At 35.8% G+C, this 24,799-nt stretch overlaps 1 protein-coding gene across 1 annotated transcript in view; it reads right to left on the bottom strand.

Moving 5' to 3' along the window:
• LOC106083682 (protein rolling stone-like) overlaps positions 1–13,087 on the bottom strand; it is a 39,758-nt gene extending 26,671 nt beyond the window's left edge. The window contains exon 1 of the mRNA XM_013246848.2: positions 12,945–13,087. Within this exon, the coding sequence (XP_013102302.2) occupies positions 12,945–13,043 (99 nt within the window). The 5' untranslated portion in view covers positions 13,044–13,087. The remainder of the gene's footprint in view (positions 1–12,944) is intronic.
• Positions 13,088–24,799: the final 11,712 nt, after the last annotated feature.

Raw genomic sequence — 24,799 nt, 5'->3', positions numbered from 1 at the left:
AAGTTATAATTATGACATCCAAGTTGTTGAGGTTATAAATTAACTTTTGTGTCAGCCGTTGGGACATTCTTTGCATGACTTTAAGTGTGTCAATTCTTCTCACACAATTTAAATGCACTTTTAAAGTTTCAACATTTATGTTTATTAAATTAATTTGCATAAATAAAATTAACATAAGTGAATGACTGCCGCTTGGCCTAACAACTCGCGCAGCCGTACAGAATCAATCGTCCTACGGGATATGCACGTATCAATAAAAATTGCATTCACGTTAGTAGCAGGGCTGAAGACCTGGTCTGCCTTATTCATATACAAATATTCATAAATGATACGTTTGTGGTTCATTCACATGGAACAGATTAAATGTCTTCCATTGAGACACTGTGCGCCTCGATTGAATTTGATCAATTTGATCTTTTCGATACTTGGGGGTCATGGGTGTAAATAGAGTAGTTGCGTTTGATAGGGACAAGAACTTGACTGCTACGTATGAGGAAGAAAAGTGATCGAAATTCTTTTCATCGTGATAATGTTTTCTATTGATTACTAATTTGCGGTATTCGTAATTTTCCCAATACTTGTTTTCAATTAATGCAACAAAGGAAAATTCACATTAACATATTTTAAACATTTATCATCATTTAGATTTGCGCCTAGGGCATCGAGAAACCTTGTGAGTGGTGGCCTAGCTGACTACATAATTTAATGAAACTTTAAGCTCCAAATTTCGATTTATTGATTTATGACGCAGATACATTTTTGCTGTCAATTATGCTGACATTATGTCGCATGCATTGATAGAGCATATGTTGTAAATCCGAAGTGTAAAGTGTAAAGAACTGTAATTTAGACAGTATGGCCTGTTTTTGCCCCTTTTTTAATTGAAATGTAGGAGAATAAGGTATTTTGAAGCAACAGCAATGGGCTTAAGATTTACACCATTGCTCGTCTGTATGTTTTGCTAGTTCACATGCTAAATGCCTGATAGGCTTTAAGATTGGCTTGAAGTAACATAACTGCTTTACCCGCCATTCATTTTGGTAACATTTACTAAATCAATACAACAAAGATTAAAGTGTCTTAAAGCAAATACAACGCATATTTATCTCACGCATTTGAAATATTAGAGGAAAAACTTTCACGAAGCTAAGTATCACAGCTTTCTACTAAACTGTGAACCGTTTTAAGTACAAAAATATTATTTGAAAAATTTTACATTTGTAATTTTTGAAGAAAATGCCAAATAAAAAAAACTATAGAAACTTACATTTATTTGAATATTGGAATGAATATTTCCGAGAAACCTGAATAAAAAAATATACGATGTTACGTGGTCCTTTATGCGGCTGGGATGTGACCTGGGGCACCAGCTGTTCCTTGTCGTTTCTCTGGGATGGATCCAAACCTGTCAATCCCTTTTAGAACCGTAGCAATTATAAAATCAAGAGGATACTTCAAAAACAAAATGCACAACTACTAAAACAAGCGAACAGATTTCCATCAGTGGGAGGTAGATGGACATCTCCAGCCGCATTGCCCTTTCATGTTCATGAAGCTTCCTCAGTACATGTATATAACCCCTAATTCCGCCCACACCACGACAACTTACCTCACATCACCCTCTTTAACTCAAATTAGCACATCACTATCATTTTTCCTTCATGTATTATTTAAAAACATAATTTATTTCTTTGTACTAACATATTTAAAATAATATTTTTTTTTCGTCATTTAAACCTGGTCTAAACATAGTATAAAATAGCACAATAAATAGCATTTTTTCAAATAAATTACACTACGCTAGCAACCCATAGATATGCCTGTCTAAATGAACTCACTTACATACATGACGGAATATCTACACTAAAAAAGTTACCCAATGGTTGAGTTAACAAAAACTACTTTCGAAGAAAGTTGAACTTCACATAGCACTAAAAACAATTTTATTCATTTTAAGTAATTGCATTTCTAAAATATAATTGCGTCAAATGAACTTCGTTATGGTTCAACGTTAAATAAATGGAACTAAGTTATTCTTTATTCAGTGTAAATGATGAATAGTCGTGAAAGATCATTTGAACTGAACTCAATACAATTGATGGAATAAAATGTTTACTGTATGTTAATACATCTGTACAAACTTTTTGCAAAATCTCTGCTTCTATTCCATTCAGTTTTAACTAATAGGCATGAAGTAATTCTTTTAATGGTTGATGTACTACAATATTTATTCCCCTTTGTTTTATTTTATTAATACATTTCGAAATAACACTTTGCTAATACATATTTCGTATATAATTATACTTTTCACTCAATTTTCCAAGGGCGTCATCATAAATAGAGAAGACATCTTACCTACTAATAACTTCTTTCTTTTATAAAAGTTTCTCCGCTTCCCGGAAATTTCCATCAATGGGGACGGTTTTATCTTGTATACAACCGAACAACAATTTTGCCACAATTGTGAATGGCATCTCACAGCTGATTTGACCATATGATAAAAAAATGATTTCTCTGTTGGGAACCGTACCATTCTCCTTTCATGCACATCAGTTAACAACACTCGTGGCACCTGGCGAATTTGTTGATTGAATTCGATGATATTCAATGACTTCCAATTTGGCAAACCATTTACACGTGTTAACTCTCTCTAAAGAACAACAAGGCAGCAGGAGCCAACGGGTTACCCGCTAACTACAGAGGAATAATTTCCTCCCCATCGCATACAAGATACTCTCGAGCGTACTGTGTGAAAGATTAAAACCTAAAGTCAGTGAGATAATTGGGACCTATCAATGCGGCTTTAGACCTGGTAAATTCGCCCTAGACCAGATATTCACACTGCGCCAAATCCTGGAAAAGATCTGAGAACGACAAATAAACACCTACCACCTCTTTGTTGACTACAAAGCCGCCTTCGGTACTCCTTTACGTTCATAGGTATTTCAAGCCATGTCTGAGTTTGGTATCCCTGCAAAATTAATAAGACTCTGCAGGATGAAGCTTGCTGATACGCGTTCCTCAGTAAGAATAGGAAAGAATCTCTCCGAACCATTTAATACCAAACTAGGTTTCAGACAAGGAGACAGCCTATCGTATGATCCCTTTAATATCCTGCTGGAGAAGACTATACGAGATGCAGATGTGAACAGATATGGCACACTAATCACAAGAGAGCACATGCTAATCGCCTATGCCGACGACATCGATATCACCGCCGACGACATCGATATCACAGGTCGGTCACCGGAAGTAGTAACTGCAGCCTTTGAAAGAATCGAAAGAGAGTCAGTGAAAATGGGTCTGGCAGTAAATGGAGATAAGACGAAATGGATGGTTTCAGCTCTCAAAACGTCTTGTACAACCGAGCAGATAAAGAAAATGGAGAAAGTTGGGAACCACAACTTTTAGACAGTCAATAACTTTATCTACCTCGGCACCGCCGTAACCGAATCGAATGACACCAGTTTGAGATTAAGCGAAGAATAATACTGGCAAACAGATGCTACTTTGGACTAAGTAAGCAGTTTAGAAACAAGGGCACCTCTCGACAGACGAAGATTACACTATACAAGACACTGATACTACCCGTGCTGTTATATGGTTCTGAAGCTTGGGTATTTGTGAAAGCAGATGAGGCAGTGCTTGGAGTATTTGAGAGAAAGATTCTTCGTAAAATATATGGACCAGTTTGCGTTAATGGAGATTATAGGCGTCGTATGAACCACGAGCTGTTTGAGCTGTATAACGGCGATAGCATAGTTACACGCATCAAAACACAACGGCTGCGTTGGCTAGGTCATGTTGTCAGAATGGATGAAGAAGCTCCAGCAAAGAAGTCTTTTGAAGGCAAACAAGGTGGTACACGCAAACCGGGAAGACCAAAAGCCCGATGGAAAGATCAAGTTGTGGGAGACACCTCGAAGCTTGGTGTCAGAGATTTTAGAATGAGCGCAGAAGATCGAGGCGCTTGGAACGCTATTCTACGTACGGCTAGTGGAACCAATATTTTGTCGTAGCCAATTAAAGTAAGTAAGTAAGTAAGTAACTCTTGGACGTCATGGGTTCGGGGAAAGCTGTTGAATAACCGCAGCTTTGCAAGGGCAAAGTCCAGAAGGCAGCCAAAATAATATGTGTGCCCCTTTATCAATGTGGGTAGACCGATTAAAGTTGAAGCTCAATGATAAGGGGCCTCCTTTTTTTTGCCAATTTCGAACGGCGTGCCGTATAGCGACACCACATGGTAGATAAGTTCTAACATGGCAAGCAAGCATTAGTAACGGGGTAACCACCACTGAAAATTTTTCTGATGTCCGCCTATGACGCCGAACGCGTGGACATTCTAACCTCTGCGCCGCGGTGGCCTCCACGAGTACAAATAGAATTGTCAAATACAAAATAAATTTGTGTTTATTCGTAGTACTATGTGAATGTCTCCACGTTGACCCTAAATATGTTGATAGGCTTTTGCTGATTCAATTAAATCACCAAATTGTTTACATTAATTGCATTACGTTTGATTGCTTTAGAGATGAAAATAAGTTGTTTTTATAAAACGTAATCTGTAAACCCAAGTGAGGTAATTCAACAAATATTGTCCATACTTTGCTTTATAAAGTACACGACAATAATGGTGGTGGGATAGGGTGTAGACCAGCTCGGTCTTTATTCGAATAATCGATTATTCCTGAAGGGAAATCAGTCCAAGAAAAACCTTGGATGACCGGGGAGATTCGCCATATTGGGAGAGAGGTCCGCAGACTGTATATCAGAGCACGTCGAGCGTTAACGACGCCGCCAAGATGAAGAAGCTTCTCTCACAAGCTCATTTCCAAACTAAAAAGTTAGTAGACGAAATTGGAGTGAGAGCAGAGACAACGGAGGCCATGTTGAGGTTTTTATAAAAACGCATTTTCCACAGGATACGACGGGAGTCACCGGAATCTCGGAATAATGTGGTTGGTCGAAATCTTATCATTACAGAATTTAAAGTAAAGGAAGCCCTGAGAAGCTTCATATCACCCGGAACTGATGGAATATTTCAGGCGTTTCTACAGAAGGACGCGGACTGTCTGGCGTCCCAAATAGCCACTATTTTCACAGCTTGCCCAGGACTTACATATACTCCGAAAGGCTGGTATTTATTCCCAAGCCCGGCAAAGCATGTAATGCGACAACAACATTTATACCTAAGCCCGGCAAGGCATGTAATGCGACAACAAATGACACTAACCTATTACGAATGTTGACTGAGGAGGGATTTGATGCAGTCTGCTACGCAGACGATGCCATAATATATCTAGGGGGTAAGGAACTAGCTTTGCTGAAGGGCCGAAATGGTGTTGCAGATGGCATACGACTATGCTAGATCAGGGGTCTCAATATTAATCCGGAGAAGCCGGATATCTGCCTTTTCACTAGGTTGACGAAAGTGAGCCATTTTAACGCATCACGTTGCTTCAATAGAACGATTTCGATATCTGACAAGGTCAAATACTTAGGAGGAAACTCAATTGGAAGTGGCACATTTAGGAGTGGAGCACGACGAAAGTCCTAAGGGGAAATCCGGATCGTGAGAAGACGAGGCTTTTACTGAAAGGAAGTAAGAAGGAGGTCAGTATGCAGCAAGTGATAGCATGGGCAGGACAAATGGGGAAGCTGATGAGACGTTGGAGCATTTCCTATGTCATTGCCCGGTTTTCGCGGCTTACAGAAACTGGCACTTAGGTGGCGAAACAATATCAGACATGAGCCAAACGTTAGATATAGTGTTATGGGGCGGATTAACATCCACCTTATAATAGGTTGGATTGGCATCATTGTTTCTCCAAAGTGATAGAATCCTTTCAATGCTGCTATCGATAATAACACAACAATGGGGTTTAGCTTTGAAAATATATGTTTGCATTAAGTTGAGTTTTAAGTGCAAGCACTTTTATCTCGAGGTTCAAGTATTATATAAGTATTATATATTATAAAAAATCTTTTTAAATAACCCATACTAATTTTGAAAAACGTCGGTTTTTAGTATGTAACGCAGAAATTTGTTGAGAACACAGAAAATATTAAAATCCCGGTTTAATTAAGAAATTTGTATATTCAATAAAAGATTTTGCTGAAAAGGGTCATATAAATAAATTTGTATTTCTATTTATGACGATCTGATTAATCGAATTAACCCGGTTATCCATTCAATAAACCAACTATTTTGAAAATCGTTTATTCTTTCAAAAAAATATTTTACTGACTTAATTAAAGCAAATAATTGATATATTTTCCATAAATATTTATTTATACCCACCACTATAGGATGGGGGTATACTAACCCAGTCATTCCGTTTGTAACACCTCGAAATATTGATCTGCGACCCCATAAAGTATATATATTCTGGATCGTCTCGACATTCTGATTCTATTTTCGAAATGACAATAGCGGTCGAACGCGTATAGCTAGCCGCTTGCAATTTTGCACAGATACTTAAAATGTATGTTGGGGATTGCAAATGGGCCATATCGGTTAAGATTTGGATATAGCTCCCATATAAACCGATCTACCTATTTGACTTCTTGAGCCCCTGGAAGCCACAAATTTCGTTCGATTTGGCTGAAATTTTGCGCATTGTGTTCTCCTATGACTTTCAACAACTGTTTCAAGTACGGCCCAAATCGGTCTATAACCTAATATAGCTCACATATAAATCGATCTCCCGATTTGACTTCTCGAACCCTTACTACCCGCAATTTTTGTCCAATTTAGCTACAATTTTGCACAAAGTGTTTCGTTATGACCTTCAATCAAATCGGGCACAAATTGCGGATGGTAAAGACTCAAGAAGTCAAATCGGGGGATCGGTTTATATGGGAGCTATATCAGGTTATAGACCGATTTGAACCGTACTTAGCACAGTTGTTGGAAGTCATTACATGCAAAATTTCAGCCAAATCGGACAAAAATTGTGGATTCCAGGGCTCAAGAAGTCAAATCGGTAGATCGGTTTATAAGGGAGCTATATCTAAATATGCACCGATATAACCCATTTACAATCCCCAACGACCTACATCAATACTAAGTATCTGTGGAAAATTTCAAGAGGCTTACTTTACGCGTTCGACCGCTATCGTGATTTCGACAGACGGACGGACATGGCTAGATCGAATCAGAATGTCGAGACGATCCAGAGTATATATATTTTATGGGGTTCCAGATCAATATTTGGAGGTGTTACAAATGAAATGACTAGATCAGTATACCCCCCTTCTATTTTGGTAGGTACAAAAAACTATTAATTTTGCGCCCTTTTTTCCATGTGTGTTATATGTGAAGTTCTAATAGACCTTAACATATCAAATATCTATTAGGGTCCTTGACGCCCGTCCTAAATATGGCCCAGATCTGACCATAGAAAAAAGACTGCTGATAAAGCAAATACTGACGGCTAACTGATCGCATATTATTTTGTTGTTATTTCAGCAATACTTCTGGTGTTTTAGCAAACATTTTTAGATTGTAGGTAGAATAGCAGGTTTATAGCTGAGAAGTCTGTTGTTTGCTGAATATACAATATGTATGCTGCTCCGTTTATAATGGGATTGTTAGGAGTCATATTTATAAACTATGTGTCAAGCCTCATCCATCAGATAACGATGGTCCATGAAATTCGAGCACAATTTGAGCACTCATTAAAATTTTGTTTTTGGAAAGGCAACAAGTAAGATACCCTAAACAACATTGTGTGTGGAGGCTCATTTGTCGAATTAAAATTTGCTTTTATTTGATATGGAGAATTTTGACCAAAATTTTATTTAAAAAAATCAATTTGTGTTTGTTTGTAGGTTTGTTTGTTTGTTTGTGTGTTCCTTATAGACTCAGGAACGGCTGAACCGATTTTCTACTAATACCGATATTTTCACTAATGGTGCATAATGATCCCGTGGTGAAAATAGGGTACTAAATTTTTTTAATCTGAAGGGGGGTGGACCCTCCCCCTTACCCTAATTTCCAGAAACGACAGATCTCGAAGATGGGTGGTACGATTTAAGCGAAATTTTGTGTGCTCTCATATAGTAACCTACAAACAAAAATTTTATATCCAAATTTCGGATGGGGTATCTAGAAGGGCGCCCGACCCCCAAAACCTACCAAATGTATATATTTGAAAGGTATTTAAGATTAGAAAATGTATCTAATATCCAATTGTTGGACCAAGTGTTTGTGGGACCACCCCAACCCCCAAACAACCACCCACCCACCTTTGGACATATTTACCGACCATGGCAATATGGGGCTTAAATAAAAGGTATTTGAGTGTAGAATACGAATCTGATATCCAAATGTGGGACCAAATGTTTCGGGGCCGCCCATCCCCGAGAACATCCGCCAAAGAGGATAAATTTACGACCATAGCAATATGGGGCTCATATGAAACTTCTTTGGAAGTAAAGCAAGAATCTAATATCAATATCCATATAGGAAGTATTTGCTGACCATTGCAATTTGAGGCTCAAATAAGAGTTTTTTTAGAGTGGAACACGAATCTGATATATATTTTCAAAGCAAAGTCACTGAGTGGCCGCCCCATCTCCCAAAACACCCCCCAAACCGAACATGTTTGCCGACTATGGAAAAATGGGGATCAAATAAAAGGTATTTGGGAATAGACCATGAATCTGATATCAACATTCGGGACCAACTATTTAGGGGACGTCCCACCACAATAGCAACCCCCAAATAGGACGTATTTTCTCACCATGACAATTTGGGTCTTCAAGAGAGTGGAGCTCGCTTTCGATAGTTCTAAGGGCCCATACCTCTTAAATGAAAGGTATTTGAGATTATAAAACGAATTTGATATCCAATTTTTAGACCAATGGCAATGTGGGGTTCAAATAAATGATGTGTGAGAGTATTTCACTATGCTGATAATGTTTAGGGCTAAGAGCCTCTGAGTGTCAAATGACAGCTATTGGGGAGTAGAGCGCAAAATTTATACCCACTTTCGGGACCAATTTTCTGGAGGTCTACCCCTTTCCCATATGGGGCTCAAATAAAGGTATTTGGGAGTAGAATACGAATCTGATATTCAAATGTGTGACTATGTATTTGGGGCACCGCCCCTTCCTCAAAGAGTATAAATTTACATGGTAATATGTGGCTTAAATGAAAGGTATTTGAGATTGGAACACTAATTTCATAACCAATTGTTGGAGCCATGTGTTTGGGGACGCTTTATCCCATGAACTCCCATGAATAAATGGTATTTGAGAGTAGAGCCCGATGCTGATATATTTTTCATGATTAAGTATCTGGGTAACCACCCTATCACCCAAAAAACGCCTAAATCTGACATATATATTTATCGACCATTGCAATATAGGGCTCAAATGAATGGTATTTGGGAGTAGAGCACGAAATTGATACTCACTTTCGGGACAACGTTTTTGGGTTTCACACTAAACCCTTATCCCATCAACCACCACCCTGAGTGCCTTCCCACTCCCAAAATCCCCATGTGAACATCGGGCTCAAATAAAGTTTTTTAAGAATGGCCCTAATGGCGATTTCATAAATCAATTAAGATCATATGGATTCAGATAAAGGCTGTTATATTGTTATACTGTTAGTCAAGCGATATACCATTTCCGTAGCATGGCAATTCACTAAAAGCCCTTTAATTGCCGAAAATTAATATTCAAAGGATAATTTTGTTACACATAAAGTAAAAGAAGGCGCAGCAGAGCGGGCCGGGTTCAGCTAGTATACAAATAAAAATAAGTTTATTCTAATATGCATGCTTCTTTGAACCGCTGAGTGGAGCGGACGTTTTGTTATTTCGCTTGTTAAAGGTGGTTATTTTCGTAAAAAAGTTTAGGTCACTTAAGGATAGCTGCAATAGTGTTATCCATTAGGCGGTGGATGATATGCGTCTGCATCCAGTGGAGCTGCAATCTTTTAATGAAGAAACCTGGTTCGAGTCTTCAAGACAAGGCCGAACTTTTTTTATCTTCTCATGCCTATAATTTGCCTAAGCCATCGACCTAAGCGATTGGAATAATAAGGCTAAGGCTAAGGGAGCTTTCTTCTTGGTCATGCGACGGCTATTTCAGGCAGTGTGGATTAAATATTACCTGTGCCGCTTTTCGATACAAAGTAATGTACCACCATTTCTGATAGAACCTATATTAAGATAATGAACAATATTCGGCACAGATGTCAATGAACTTAATACAACGGGTTATGCGAAATCAAGAAAAAAATGCGCATTTTGTTGATCCAGAACCTTTAATCATGAAATTAATCTATATGTCAGCTACACCCAAATGAAGTCCAGTCTGTATCAATTTTGACACCGATGTTAACTATTTAAAATTTTAGCGAAATTTAATAAATTGGCCATTTATGGGCCCAAGACCTTTTAGCGGGACATCAGTCTATATGGAAACTATATCCAATGGTTCAATAACTGATTGCCTGATTCGTAATGTACTCTCAAATACCTTTCATTTGAGGAACATATTGACCCGATCTGTCTCAGTCAGTTTGAGATGCGACGCTCCTCCAATAGCATGATAGGAAATTTATTTAAGTCTCTATCACACTACATGTTCTTGTCTTATGACATGTCACTATTTATGTATCATTGATCATTTGATCAAAATATCAAAATTTAACATGTCTTAAGACAAGAATATGTAGTGTGATGGCACCTTTACCAGATTCGTGTTTTTGGGCTACTTTAATAGTGAAAACAAAATTTCGCTTACATCAGCTCACCAACTCCTATATCTGGAGTTTTGTGATGTCAAAAACTACTCAAAATATGTCAAAAATATGCAAAAACTATGGAAAATATGTAGTTGGCATAGAATATGCAAAAATTTCTTAGTATTTTTTTAACGTACATTTGATGAAACCAATATCTGTGTTTTAAATTTTTTTTCCCGATGCTACAAAAAATATACGCGTTTGCAAGTGTATCTGATGTCTACTTATGGGTGAGGGTTTTAGGATCATTAGCACCAAGCTTCATAATAAACGTGAGATCTATCCGCCTTTTATTATTCCAATCGCTTAGGTCGATGGCTTAATAATAGGTCACTGTGTGATTTATTTAGTTTGGGGACATAAATAAATGTAGACCGCCATACCCCCAAAATTATGACGTTCAGCGTGATAGAATAAGGGGCTTATTGATAAGGGGTCTTCATTTCCCAGACAAGTCCAAACGACGTGCTGCTGGGCAAAGCTTTTTGTTGGACATGGTTGAAAGCGTTACTACAAAGATCTGTCGCCACTGCACAAAAATTTAGACCGACAAATAAGTTCTTTAGCACAAAAAATAGTTGAAAATGGCAATTTGATTAGATTTAAAAAAATACAAAATGATGACTATTTAATAGGTAGTCAAATAGCCTTTTGCAGATAACTACAAATGCTACTCAAAGTGAGTAGTATTAGCATTTAAAATAGTACCATCTACTGGCTGTTTTCAATTGGATTCAGAAAACAACCAGTAGATGGCGCTAATTAGGAGAAGCCAATAATGAACAGAGAGAGGGCAGAGTGGTTAAAATTTATCATACAGCATTTATATTTGTTATGACAACCTATCGGTTCTTTGAATAAAGGAAAATAAAATAGGAATTTCATTACGGTTGTTTGCGGTACTATTTGACTCTCCCCCTTACCCTAATTTTCAAAAACACCAGATCTCGGAGATGGGTTGGGCGATTTAAGCGACATTTTATTTGCACACTTACAGTAACCTAAAAACAAAAATTTGGCATCAAAATCTAGGGTGGGGTGCCTAGGAAGGCCGCCCAACCCCAAAACCCGCCAAACGGATTTATAGACCAATCACTACAATTTGGGTATCAAATTAAAGGTATTTGGGAGTAGAAAACGAATATGATATCCAATTGTGGGACGTAGTGTTTCGTCACCCCACACCAAAAAATAAAACCCCTCAAATTGGACATATTTACCGACCATGGCAATATGGATCTTAAATGAAAGGTCTTTGGGAGTAGAATACGAAATTGACTTTCACTTTTGGAACCAAGTCTGTGGGTGTCCACCACACCCCCAAACAGAATATTTACTGACCATTGCAATGCGGGGTTTAAATAAGATGTATTTGAGAGTAGAAAAATCCACAGGAACGGACCGGGCAGGGCTCAGCTAGTATATATATAAAATTTTAAAGCAATATAAATGTTTAATTTTTTATATGCAATTTAATCCAATGAAATAAAATGTTTTTTATTCATGTCAAAAATATCAATTGTGTATTTTTATTCAAACAGTAAAAAAAGTTGCCTAAAAGATTTTAGAACTTATCATAAATCTAAATTGTTAATCAATAATACAAATACCTTTATAAGACCGATTTCAGCAATTTTTTTAAATTGAACGTACAAATTTCTTAATTGAACCTAATTTTTAATTTTTTCTGTGTAGGAACTAGAAGGCATCAACCTTCTCATGCCCTTTTAATGTGTATTGATTAATTCACGCCCTATTATACAGTACCCTACTATACAAAAACGAAAGCGTGTATAAAATGCATTGTCACATCTGGCTAGTAAGCTCTATATACATATATTCTTTTTGGGGGTAGTTGAGTTTACACAAAATAGTTAGTGTTTTCATCCCTAATCCCTAACCGACTCTTCAACCAGGTAAAAGTGACTCACATTCGCACGTGGCAAAGGTTTTGCATGTATTTTGGCTACAAAAAAGTGTCTGTCTTCAAAGTGTGCATGACAGCTGCTAATTTGAAAGAGAAAGGAGAGATTGCTTGTCCTTGCACCACCACCACCAACATTGTTGCAACAGTCGAATAATACAGTGTGTACCAGCAAGAAAAAAGCTGTAAACAAGTAGGGGAAGGCAAAAGTCGGGCGGAGCCGACTATACAATTACCTACAACACCGAGTCTACCTACCTTTCCATCGGGCTTTTGGTCTTCCCGGTTTGCGTGTACCACCGTGTTTGCCTTCAAAAGACTTCTTTGCTGGAGCTTCTTCATCCATTCTGACAACATGACCTAGCCAATGCAGCCGTTGTATTTTGATGCGTGTAACTAAGCTATCGTCGCACAGTGGGCCAAATGGCAAAAAAATTGGAAATAAGTCTACAACTTTTTATCTGTTGATTTTAGCCATACAAAATGTTCTAGACATTTGTAGAGGAGGACATAGGCTTTCAGAAAAGTGCTGTTGTTGGTCCATATCTTTAATACAGGGTGAGCTACAGGGTGTGAAAGTTGACCACTTTTGACTTCTCCAAGCTTCTGGGGGCCATAACTTTTGATCTACTCAACCGATTTACATGATTTAGGACTCTAGAGAAAGAGCTTGACAAGATCTAAAAAACTTATGCATAAAGTACCATGCCATCGTGTACTGTTAAGGAGTTATGAATTGTTTAATTTTAAAATATGAAAATTTGGCCTTGGTTTTTTTCAGTGTTTTTTAAATAACTCCGTCAATTTTAAAGCTATAAACTTCATACTTCACACAAATTATGCCAGCATATGTGTGCATAAAATACAAAAGGAATCACGTGAATATCTTTGGCGGTTTAAAAATGGCATCGTTTTCAATATGAAAAATATTTTTTTTGTCAAAAAATTGCAAAATTTTTCAAAAAAGATACTCCCATTTCCTTTAAGTTTTCGCAAACTTTGGCCGTCAAAGCATTATCATTTCTTTCCATTTTCACAAAGTCGAGGTATTAAGAAAAGTTTTAAGTGCTAATTTGGCTAATTTCGATATCAAACAACACCGTTATCTTAAGACCAAAATGGCCAATTTTTTTACTAAACTTCAAAAGTTTCTCACTGGAAAAAAAGTTCCACGGGGATTTTTTCGCTTTTTTTGAACTTAAATGAAAGCTTAAAATGTTCCCAACATTTTAAGGTATGTCTCGCCATATCCTAGCCATAAATGAGATCGTAGCGATCAAAATACTGAAAAAAGTCAATTTTCAAGTAGTGCTATATTCATTGCTAAAAAACAAGTATTACGTCACATTTTATTGCAAAGATGTTAAATAAACTTTTATTTGGTAACACTTCTTCTACAAAACACAAAAAGAATCATGGAAATATCTCTATTCTATTCCATTTTATGGAACCGGCAATAAAAAAGTCAATTTTTCAAAAAAGTCGAATTTCCCAAATTTTGTTTTTGTTGTCCTAATTGCACATGACACACTATAGCCATATTTACGCAACATACCTTATCGTAAAGGAAATTTTCATACCTTTCCAACGATGTATAAAACATTTCTCAACTCGGATTCTATCTACTCTAAAATTCATTTACACTTCATTAAACTCTATATAAAAATGTCTATTTGTGAAATGGAACCTTATATGGGGCCTACACTAAAACATTGATAGATTTGCCCAGGGTTTACAATACAAATGTGTTAGAATAAAAAAAGGTCTCCTGCCAAAGTTTAAAAAAATTGGAATAAAAATATGTGTTTTAGAGCGAAAACACTTCGCATCGGCGTGCGTTTGTATAGTACCTACATCTATTTTTAATGTAAGCTGATGATTTTTGAATAAAAAGTAACCTAGAAATATACCTGCATATATATATATATTTGTGTTAAGATTTGATGCAGACAAATGTTACCTGTTTCGCTATGTCGAATTCCCAGGAAATCCACCGTATCAATGAATGTGAAAAAACCTACCCATAAAAAATTCATTGTCATTTTTTTTAACCAAATTCGAGTCCAGGTAAATAATTATAGAAGAGTAAGTAAAAAGAGGCACTTTGGACCCCTTTTTACGATTGCGTCTGATACCTGAAATGGGTCATTAATTGTGAATATATTGCATAAATATTTGAACAAAATCCAAATTTTCTTCATTATATTTTGTAGAGGCGTAAAGGACATTTATAAGTTATGGAAGTCATACTGAAGTATTCCACTCTTTCGAAAATTGTATGGGACATCAAAAATGATTCCAAATCATACACGGAGTCATTTAAGGAACTTGTTTACACTTTGGACCACATATATGGAATAAGGCTAAATAAAGACGCTTTAGACAAACTTGAAAAATTCTACAAATCATTTGAGAGAAGGTTGCCAGAATGTTCATTCGCAAAAATCAAGTTTTTCAAAATGTATGAGAAGTGGCTGAAATCGGATCTACTTATTGAAATTAAACCGCTGATTCCCGGCCGGCCTAGCAAAGCATACGACGAAGTTACGGAGAAAACCAAAAAGAAAAAACAAGAGGAACTATTGGCGGCACATCCGCCAAATTTAATAAAAGATACGTTCAAAACAGCATTGTTAAAAACACAACCAAAAAATGTTGGACGAATTGTCGATGTTTTACCATTAGCATCTCCGAAAAGGGTAAAGAGAATGGTAGAAAGTATTCCAACTCCAAAATCGACTACAGAATTCACGGAGGAAGATGCACTGGCCCTGATTTTGAACCTAGGCCTCTCAAGAAACAAATACTCAACAATGAGGAAGGCTCTTCGTGAAAAAGGATGGGGTTGTTTACCCTCAAAACATAAATTGTACAACACCAGGACGAAAATGGTGCCATCAAATATATACGTGGACGAATTAAAAGCAAGAGTGAAACTTGCTGATCTTGTTGAAAATACAGCTGTTAGAATTATTTCTAATTTTACTGAAGAACAGTTGAACACATGTAATAATTCCGAAGTGGTTTTGATCAGCAAATGGGGTTGTGATGGATCATCTGGATTTTCCGAATATAAGCAACAAACAGAAATAGATACCAACTTCGCATCAATTTTCATGGCATCATTAGTACCATTGAGAATGAGATTGTACAAGGACCAATCTTCATCATCGAAAGAAAATGCATTTCAAGATATATGGATAAATAGAACACCTGGGTCAAAATATTTATGTCGCCCAATTCGGTTTGAGTATACAAAGGAAGACCGGAACACAACACGATCTTTGGTGAACGAAATAAAGGAAGAAATTGCTGCATTACCCATGATTGTTATAAACCAATTGGGAAGAAATATAAAAGTTTCGTTTCAACTACAACTCACTATGATCGATGGAAAGGTGGCAAACGCATTAACTGGCGTTATGTCCAATTGGAGATGCAATATTTGTGGCAAGAAGAATGGGCAATTCGAGGACAAGTCTGATGAAGTGTTTTCGCTCTAAAACACATATTTTTATTCCAATTTTTTTAAACTTTGGCAGGAGACCTTTTTTTATTCTAACACATTTGTATTGTAAACCCTGGGCAAATCTATCAATGTTTTAGTGTAGGCCCCATATAAGGTTCCATTTCACAAATAGACATTTTTATATAGAGTTTAATGAAGTGTAAATGAATTTTAGAGTAGATAGAATCCGAGTTGAGAAATGTTTTATACATCGTTGGAAAGGTATGAAAATTTCCTTTACGATAAGGTATGTTGCGTAAATATGGCTATAGTGTGTCATGTGCAATTAGGACAACAAAAACAAAATTTGGGAAATTCGACTTTTTTGAAAAATTGACTTTTTTATTGCCGGTTCCATAAAATGGAATAGAATAGAGATATTTCCATGATTCTTTTTGTGTTTTGTAGAAGAAGTGTTACCAAATAAAAGTTTATTTAACATCTTTGCAATAAAATGTGACGTAATACTTGTTTTTTAGCAATGAATATAGCACTACTTGAAAATTGACTTTTTTCAGTATTTTGATCGCTACGATCTCATTTATGGCTAGGATATGGCGAGACATACCTTAAAATGTTGGGAACATTTTAAGCTTTCATTTAAGTTCAAAAAAAGCGAAAAAATCCCCGTGGAACTTTTTTTCCAGTGAGAAACTTTTGAAGTTTAGTAAAAAAATTGGCCATTTTGGTCTTAAGATAACGGTGTTGTTTGATATCGAAATTAGCCAAATTAGCACTTAAAACTTTTCTTAATACCTCGACTTTGTGAAAATGGAAAGAAATGATAATGCTTTGACGGCCAAAGTTTGCGAAAACTTAAAGGAAATGGGAGTATCTTTTTTGAAAAATTTTGCAATTTTTTGACAAAAAAAATATTTTTCATATTGAAAACGATGCCATTTTTAAACCGCCAAAGATATTCACGTGATTCCTTTTGTATTTTATGCACACATATGCTGGCATAATTTGTGTGAAGTATGAAGTTTATAGCTTTAAAATTGACGGAGTTATTTAAAAAACACTGAAAAAAACCAAGGCCAAATTTTCATATTTTAAAATTAAACAATTCATAACTCCTTAACAGTACACGATGGCATGGTACTTTATGCATAAGTTTTTTAGATCTTGTCAAGCTCTTTCTCTAGAGTCCTAAATCATGTAAATCGGTTGAGTAGATCAAAAGTTATGGCCCCCAGAAGCTTGGAGAAGTCAAAAGTGGTCAACTTTGACACCCTGTAGCTCACCCTGTATTAAAGATATGGACCAACAACAGCACTTTTCTGAAAGCCTATGTCCTCCTCTACAAATGTCTAGAACATTTTGTATGGCTAAAATCAACAGATAAAAAGTTGTAGACTTATTTCCAATTTTTTTGCCATTTGGCCCACTGTGCGTCGTCATATAGCTCGAAAAAGAAATGAAAGTGTTCAGTATAGATGCATTGTTTTATTTTCAAAGTATTACTTACCATGAAAGATAATTATTAGTATAAATCCTTTGCGAAATCATTTGCGTATAAATTCCATCGCTGCATAGGTTGTAGATCGCATTTTATTTTAAAAGTTCCTGCAAACATAGTTAATTAAAGTCTAGTCTACAACAGAATAATTTTTGGTTCTCATACTAATTCTTTGTTTTATTTTATTAATATATTACGAATCTAATCTTTGCTAACATATATTGTATTTCATATATACGCTCAGAAAAATGGTGCGCATAAAATTAAGTAAAACACTTATTCCAAATAAGTACCCAAATTTTAATCTAATTTTGTTAAATTTTGATTAAAACAAGGAAATGTAGAAAATTTTGAATACATTTTACTCATCTATAACTAGTTGCAACTAGTTCATAAACTTAAGTTTGGGAAGTCATTTTACTTCACCAAGTTGAGAACAACAACAAGTTAAATATTTCTATAGCAAACAACGTTTTTATTTACCCAATATAAACATGTTGTTATGTTGAGTACAACATTTGCTACAAACCTATATTGTTCAATTTGAATAAATATTGGTTCAAAATTGGTTACGAATTTCCCAAATTTGAGTATTATTGAATAAAATTAATTAAATACTAGTTTTAACTTAAAATGTTGTTAAAAATAAACCTAAGTTGACAGATTTTGTAACAGAGATGATTAAATCCATTAATTTCTTAGCAATACCAAGCCTAGCCTAAATGCAAATTATAAATATAATCACATGATTAAAAACTTAGAATATCATAATACAAGAACGTTTGATTTGTGACTTCACTTTGTATAGGATAAATAGATCCATGTAAGAAACCCTAAATAAAAGGCCCTTAGAAACCTATAAAGGTTTATTACGGACACAAATTCTTATTTAAGATTTTTAGATTTTCCTCTATTTACCTGGGCTTTGCAGTTTAGCATCATGCGCAGGGTCATAAACCATTCAGAGCATGTGCCGCCGACGAAATGTGGTCAGGAAACACACACAAGTAACAGTTGAAAACCATACAAACCACTCCGGTGTTGCACAAATAGTATTACAACGCTCAGTCTGATGTACGCATTTTCCAAGAAAAGTTGTGGGCGGTAGCAAGAAAAAAAAATTAAAAAGTGCAAAACTATGAAATAAAATTATTAAGGAAAATTTGGTGAGTCACGATATCCCTTTCTTCTTTCAGTTTAAAGAATGATTTCCATTCTCGCCTCAGAAAATAATTAGAGAATGAAATTTAGTATGATGCAGTGGTATATCAGAAATTAGTTCTCATCGCTTCTGCGATGAAAAATGTTTCCGTTGTTTTACTAGACTTTATTTAACTTTGTTTGCAGGAACTTTTAAAATTGAAATGCGATCTACAATTTATGCTGCGATGGACTATTATAACGCAAATGATTTTGTAAAGTATTTATTCTACTTATAACAGACGGACGTACACCTTTGATGGTAAGTATTAGATTAAAAATAAAACTACGTATCTATACTGAACACTTTCATTTATTTTTCTACAGTCTATAAAATATTGTGGATATGGCGTAACGGATCTTTTAGGAAAATGTGGTGCTTACTCCTTTGCGACTTATTTGGAAATTTTTCGAAAGACATTGAAAACGAAAAGAGTGAAATTTTTTATTTGAATAGTTAATTTATATGAAATTTATAATAGTGTTAATATGAAATATATCTGTAAAATAAAGCAAAGAATTAATATGAGAATAAATAATACATCTACAACTAAATGAACTATTTCATGCGCATTGGTTAAAAACCAAACCAAGATTTTGCCAAAATTTTATTCAATTGTATTAACACACAGTAAATATTTCGATTATTTTATTCCATCAATTGTGTTGATTGCATATGATATGCACCGAAAAAAGAATAATTTATTTCCATTTATTAAACGTTGAAGCACAACGAAGTTCATTTGATATAATTATGTTTTAGATCTACATTAACTGTAAACGAATAAACATCTCTTTAGCTTTATATGAAGTTCAACTTTATTCGAAACCAACCATTGGGCCACTTTTTTGAGTGTATTAACTCTTAATTATTCATATTCTTGCCTTTTTAAATTTTTTTCTTGCTACCATCCACGTCTTTTTATGAAGAAGAATGCGTACATCATATACCAAGACAAAACACCCAAAACCATTATGATACCTCCTTCCTTCAAGCTGAAGAGCACGTAAAGGTTGCCCAAATAAATATAAGAATTAACTGAGTCTCAAGAACTATAAGAACAATCCGAAAAATCAATTTCAGTTACACAAATTACACCCTTTTTTATGTTATATATGAAAAATATAAGCGTCCCCAATTAGTTGATCAAACAAAAATTTAACAGAATGTCTCCTTGCCTCTTAATGCTAAACTCCGCAACTTTTTCGTGCATTATAAAAGAAATGGAAATAAAACAGTAAAAATGCATTAAGTTCGTATAGGCTGAATAACCACATCACCTTTATCTAACAATAACGAGTAAAAAGGCGTTAAGTTTGGTCGGGCCGAACTTTGGATACCCACCACCTTTCTTCAAAATCCGGTGAAAAATGCATACCTTATGTCCCATAGCAACTATATCGAAATATATTCCAATTTGGATCCAATACTAATAAATACAAGTCATTGTTCAATAGTGTATAACAAAATATTGATCTGAACCATATACTACACGGATGTCGAAAAGCCTAACATGAGTCACTGTGGCAAATTTCATTGAAATCGGATTATAAATGCGGCTTTTATGGGGCCAAGACTTTAAATCGAGATATCGGTCTGTATGGCAGCTATATCCAAATCTGGACCGATTTGGCCCAAGTTGCAGAAAAATGTCGAGGAGCCTAACACAAATTACTGTCCCCAATTTTGGCGAAATCGGACAATCAATGCACTTTTTATAGCCCCAAAACCTTAAATCGAGAGAGCTTTATCCAAATCTGGGCCGATCTGGGTCAAATTGAAGAAGAATGTCGATGGGCCCAACACAACTCACTGTCCCAAATTTCGGCGACATCGGACAATAAATGGGCCCAAAACCTTAAATCGATAGATCGTTCTATATGGCAGCTATGTATGTCCAAATCTGAACCGATCGGAGCCAAATTGAAGAAGGATGTCGAAGGTCCTAACACAACTCACTGTCTCAAATTTCGGCGACATCGGACAATAAATGCGCCTTTTATGGGCACAAAACCTTAAATCGAGAGATCGGTCTATATGGCAGCTATATCCAAATCTGGACCGATCTGTGCCATTTTGCAGAAGTACGTCGAGGGACTTAACCTGACTCACTGTCCCAAATTTCGGCGACATCGGACAATAAATGTGCTTTTTATGGGCCCAAAGTCTTAAATCGAGAGATCGGTCTATATGGCAGCTATATCCAAATCTGGACCGATCTGTACCTAAGACCCTAATTCGGCGGATCGGTCTATATGACAGCTATATCCTAATCTGGACCGATCTGGGCCAAATTAAAGAAGGATGTCGAAGGGCCTAACACAACTCACTGTCCGGATAATAAAAGTGGCTTTTTTGAGCCTAAGACCCTAAATTGGCGGATCGGTCTATATGGGGGCTATATCAAGATATAGTCCGATATCTTCTTCAAACTTAACCTGCCTATGTACAAAAAAAGAATCTTTGCAAAGTTTCAGTTCAATATCTCTAGTTTTTAAAGACTGTAGCGTGATTTCAACAGACAGACAGACGGACATGGCTAGATTGTCTTAGATTTTTACGGTGATCAATAATATATATACTTAATAGGGTCGTAAATGGATATTTCGATGTGTTGCAAACGGAATGACAAAATGAATATACCCCCAACCTTTGGTGGTGGGTATAAAAAGAATCGGATTTAGTATAGCTATCAAGAATAAATTTTTTATGTAAACATGTAATGACATGGAACTACGATTTCTAATGATGCATTTTAATGGTAAAAAGTTTGTGTATTATATACCCAGAAAAAATAGTCTGTTATATTAACAAACACTACTGACATTACACTAAAAATTTCAAATATTTGTATGAAACCATAGAAATTTGCGAATTGCTAAACAGTTTATTAATTTTTTGGTTATTTTAAACTACTTACGATCTGAAACCAAAAGAAAATGGTTTAGAAAAATATTACTGCTGGCCTATTTTTAACAGCATTACTGTTGTTACTTTAAAGATGTTTGCTGTTTTTACAAAGAAATTTCTCTGGGTGTATTATTTGGCAGTTTACCAAAACAGTTCATGGGAAATTAATACCAAATCGGATAACAATTGCACCTTCCTTAGTAAGAGGTCTAACCGGAATAACGGTTTGTATGGGAGCTATATCAGGTAATAGACCTATTCAGACCATACTTATTGGAATGCGTAATAGAACTCCATCTTCCATCTGCACCTCAGCGTAGCTTTCCTAAATTTGCTTTGGCTCGGACGCTGAAGGCTTTATAGGATGTAGTAATGAACAAACACTATATTCCTTTGAACACGATCATGCAAGGGCCCTATATTAATTTGACAGAATATCCCATTGTCCATTGGTATTGGATTTAGACCTATTCTTTCCATCAGGTAGATTTGTATTTCGCTATGTCAGGCGCATGGATCTAAAAAAAACGAACTGTAATCCGAGCAATTTTTTAGTAAAAACAGCAAAAAAGTTTGCTGAAACAAAAAAGTCTGCTGAAAATGTGAGGGCAGTAATTTTTAGCTAAAACAGCAAATATTTTCTGCTATTTTCAGACAGAAAAATTTTCATTTTAGCCTCAAAATGTGAAAAGTACTTGTACTTTTATGCAATTATATTAGTATCGCATTAGGATTGCCACTCTAAACGTTCTCTCATGCGAAAATCTGTGCAAACTGAACAGCACGCCCTTTAAACCCCAAGTTTTTTCTGACATGGAATAAAATTTTCGACTGTGCCTACTTTTTTTGGAAACCGGTTTGCATTTGTGCAATCTCTCGGATAGCAGCTATTTTGGATCGTTCTGCCATAAGGGCTCTACTATCTACTTGAAGTACGGGTGCAATGATTAATACTGTTTGGTACTAGTCTTATTACCGAACTAGTACACTCATTGAAAAAAGTTTGCCGAAAATAGCAAACACTGTCTGCTGAATATAAGTAGTTAATTTTGCTGCTATTGTAGCAGTAGTTCTGTTATTGCAGCAGTAGTACTGCAATTTCAGTGTAGCAGGCTTACTGCTGTAAAGACTGCTGTTTGCTGAAAATGATTGGTGCTTAATTATGAAGGCGATGTTAGAAGAAAAAAATAGAACACATATGTAAATGTGTGTCTCAGTGGATGTTTATAATTATCACTGAATGATTTCTTTCCATAACTTTTTTCTTTAAATTTGGATACAAAAAGCCATGTAAGCCATGTGCACATTAGTAGAGCAATACCAAATGTATACCAATGGTTGGATCAGGTAGCTTCTTTACAGTTATATTCCACAAATTAAAATAATCTCTTCCAACTAAATTTCTAAAAAAAACGCCTAAATTAATCTAAACAAGTAACAGGCAAACATAAAAACTAGTAGATTTATTTACTTAAAACAGCAAATTTTGTTAGTTGAAATAGCAGAAAGAAATGTTTCCTAATACAGCAGCCCCATGTTTGTTGAAGCAGCAGTAATGTCTGCTTTCCCATTTTCAGCAGACAAAAACTGCTGTTTTAGCAAACATTTTTGCTGTTTTGAATAACGGATTCTTTCTTTGTCCATAAGCAGGTTAAGTTTGAAGATGAGCTCTATCGGACTATATCTTTATATAGCCCCAATATAGACCGATCCGCCGATAAGGTCTTAGGCCCATAAAAGCCACATTTATTATCTGATTTCGCCGAAATTTGGGACAGTGAGTTGTGTTAGGCCCTTCGACATCTTTCTGTAATTTGACCCAAATTGGTCCAGATTTGGATATATCTGCCATATAGACCGACCTTTCGATTTGAGGTTTTGGGCCCTTTAAAGGCCCATTTATTGTCCGATGTTGCCGAAATTTGAGACAGTGTGTTGTGTTAGGGCCTTCTACATCCTTCTTCAATTTGGCCCAGATCGGTCCGTTAAAGGCGCATTCATAATCCGATTTCGCCGAAATTCGGCACAATGACTTATGTTAGGCTTTTTGACATCCGTGTCGTATATGGTTCTGATCGGTCTATATTTGGGCATAGCTACCAAAAAGCCCAATATTTTGTTCTACAAAATTTGACAATAACTTGTACTTATTAGACCAATCAATGTCCGTGCCGAATTTGGTCCAAATCGGACCAGATTTCGATATAGCTACTATGGGGGCATAAATTATCCTTTTTACTTGATGATATATGCTGTGTTTTATTTTAGTCCTCTACAGTACAATTCAAAAGTTTTGGATAAGATATCAGTGTATAGTTGTACTGGTAAGTTGTCGATAACATGCAATAACAGTTAACAAGAAACGATTAATAGCGATTTGCACTATATAGTACTAAAATAAAACACTGCAATAGACAACGTCCTAAGAGTTCGTACTATTTTCATGCTCTCCAGTGTCGAGTATTTGCACATTTGAAATTGTATTAAAACATTTTATTACATAAAAAAACAAATATTTTAAGTACAAAGCTAAACCACACTTTTGTCGCGGTGACAAAAATACAAATGCGACGCAGTCAGTTCTTAATAACCTCCTTCGTCTGATACCATATGGTAGTAAAAAGATTTGCCAATAAGGCGAATAAAATAAAACCAGGCGGTATTAACAAAGTACCGTTCATTTTCTATCAGTGTTAAATTCTTAGTCATTACATTAAATTACATTCGTTTTATTTCTTCTTGAAAAACGGGAGTCTAAAAAACACCCTTTATTTGATCATTGATTTTTGTAATGTATCTATAAGGAACATATACGTTTTGTACCACTGTGATCTCCAACCACCACAAAGAGCTACCGTTAGCAACGCCCCTGAACCTGAACCATGGCACAGTAAGCGCTACTGTTGCCGGCTATGTGCTTTTCTTAACACTCCGTCATTGTGGTTGTAGCCAGCGTTGGTTACGCCGAACTTTTTAATTGAATTAGTGATGATATTTGACACATTCGCTCGGTTTGTCAATACTGATGCACCATA

The sequence above is a fragment of the Stomoxys calcitrans genome, chromosome 3 (assembly GCF_963082655.1).
Source record: "Stomoxys calcitrans chromosome 3, idStoCalc2.1, whole genome shotgun sequence".
NCBI classification, from domain to species: Eukaryota; Metazoa; Arthropoda; class Insecta; order Diptera; family Muscidae; genus Stomoxys; species Stomoxys calcitrans.
This window is presented reverse-complemented; position numbering and strand designations above follow the sequence as displayed.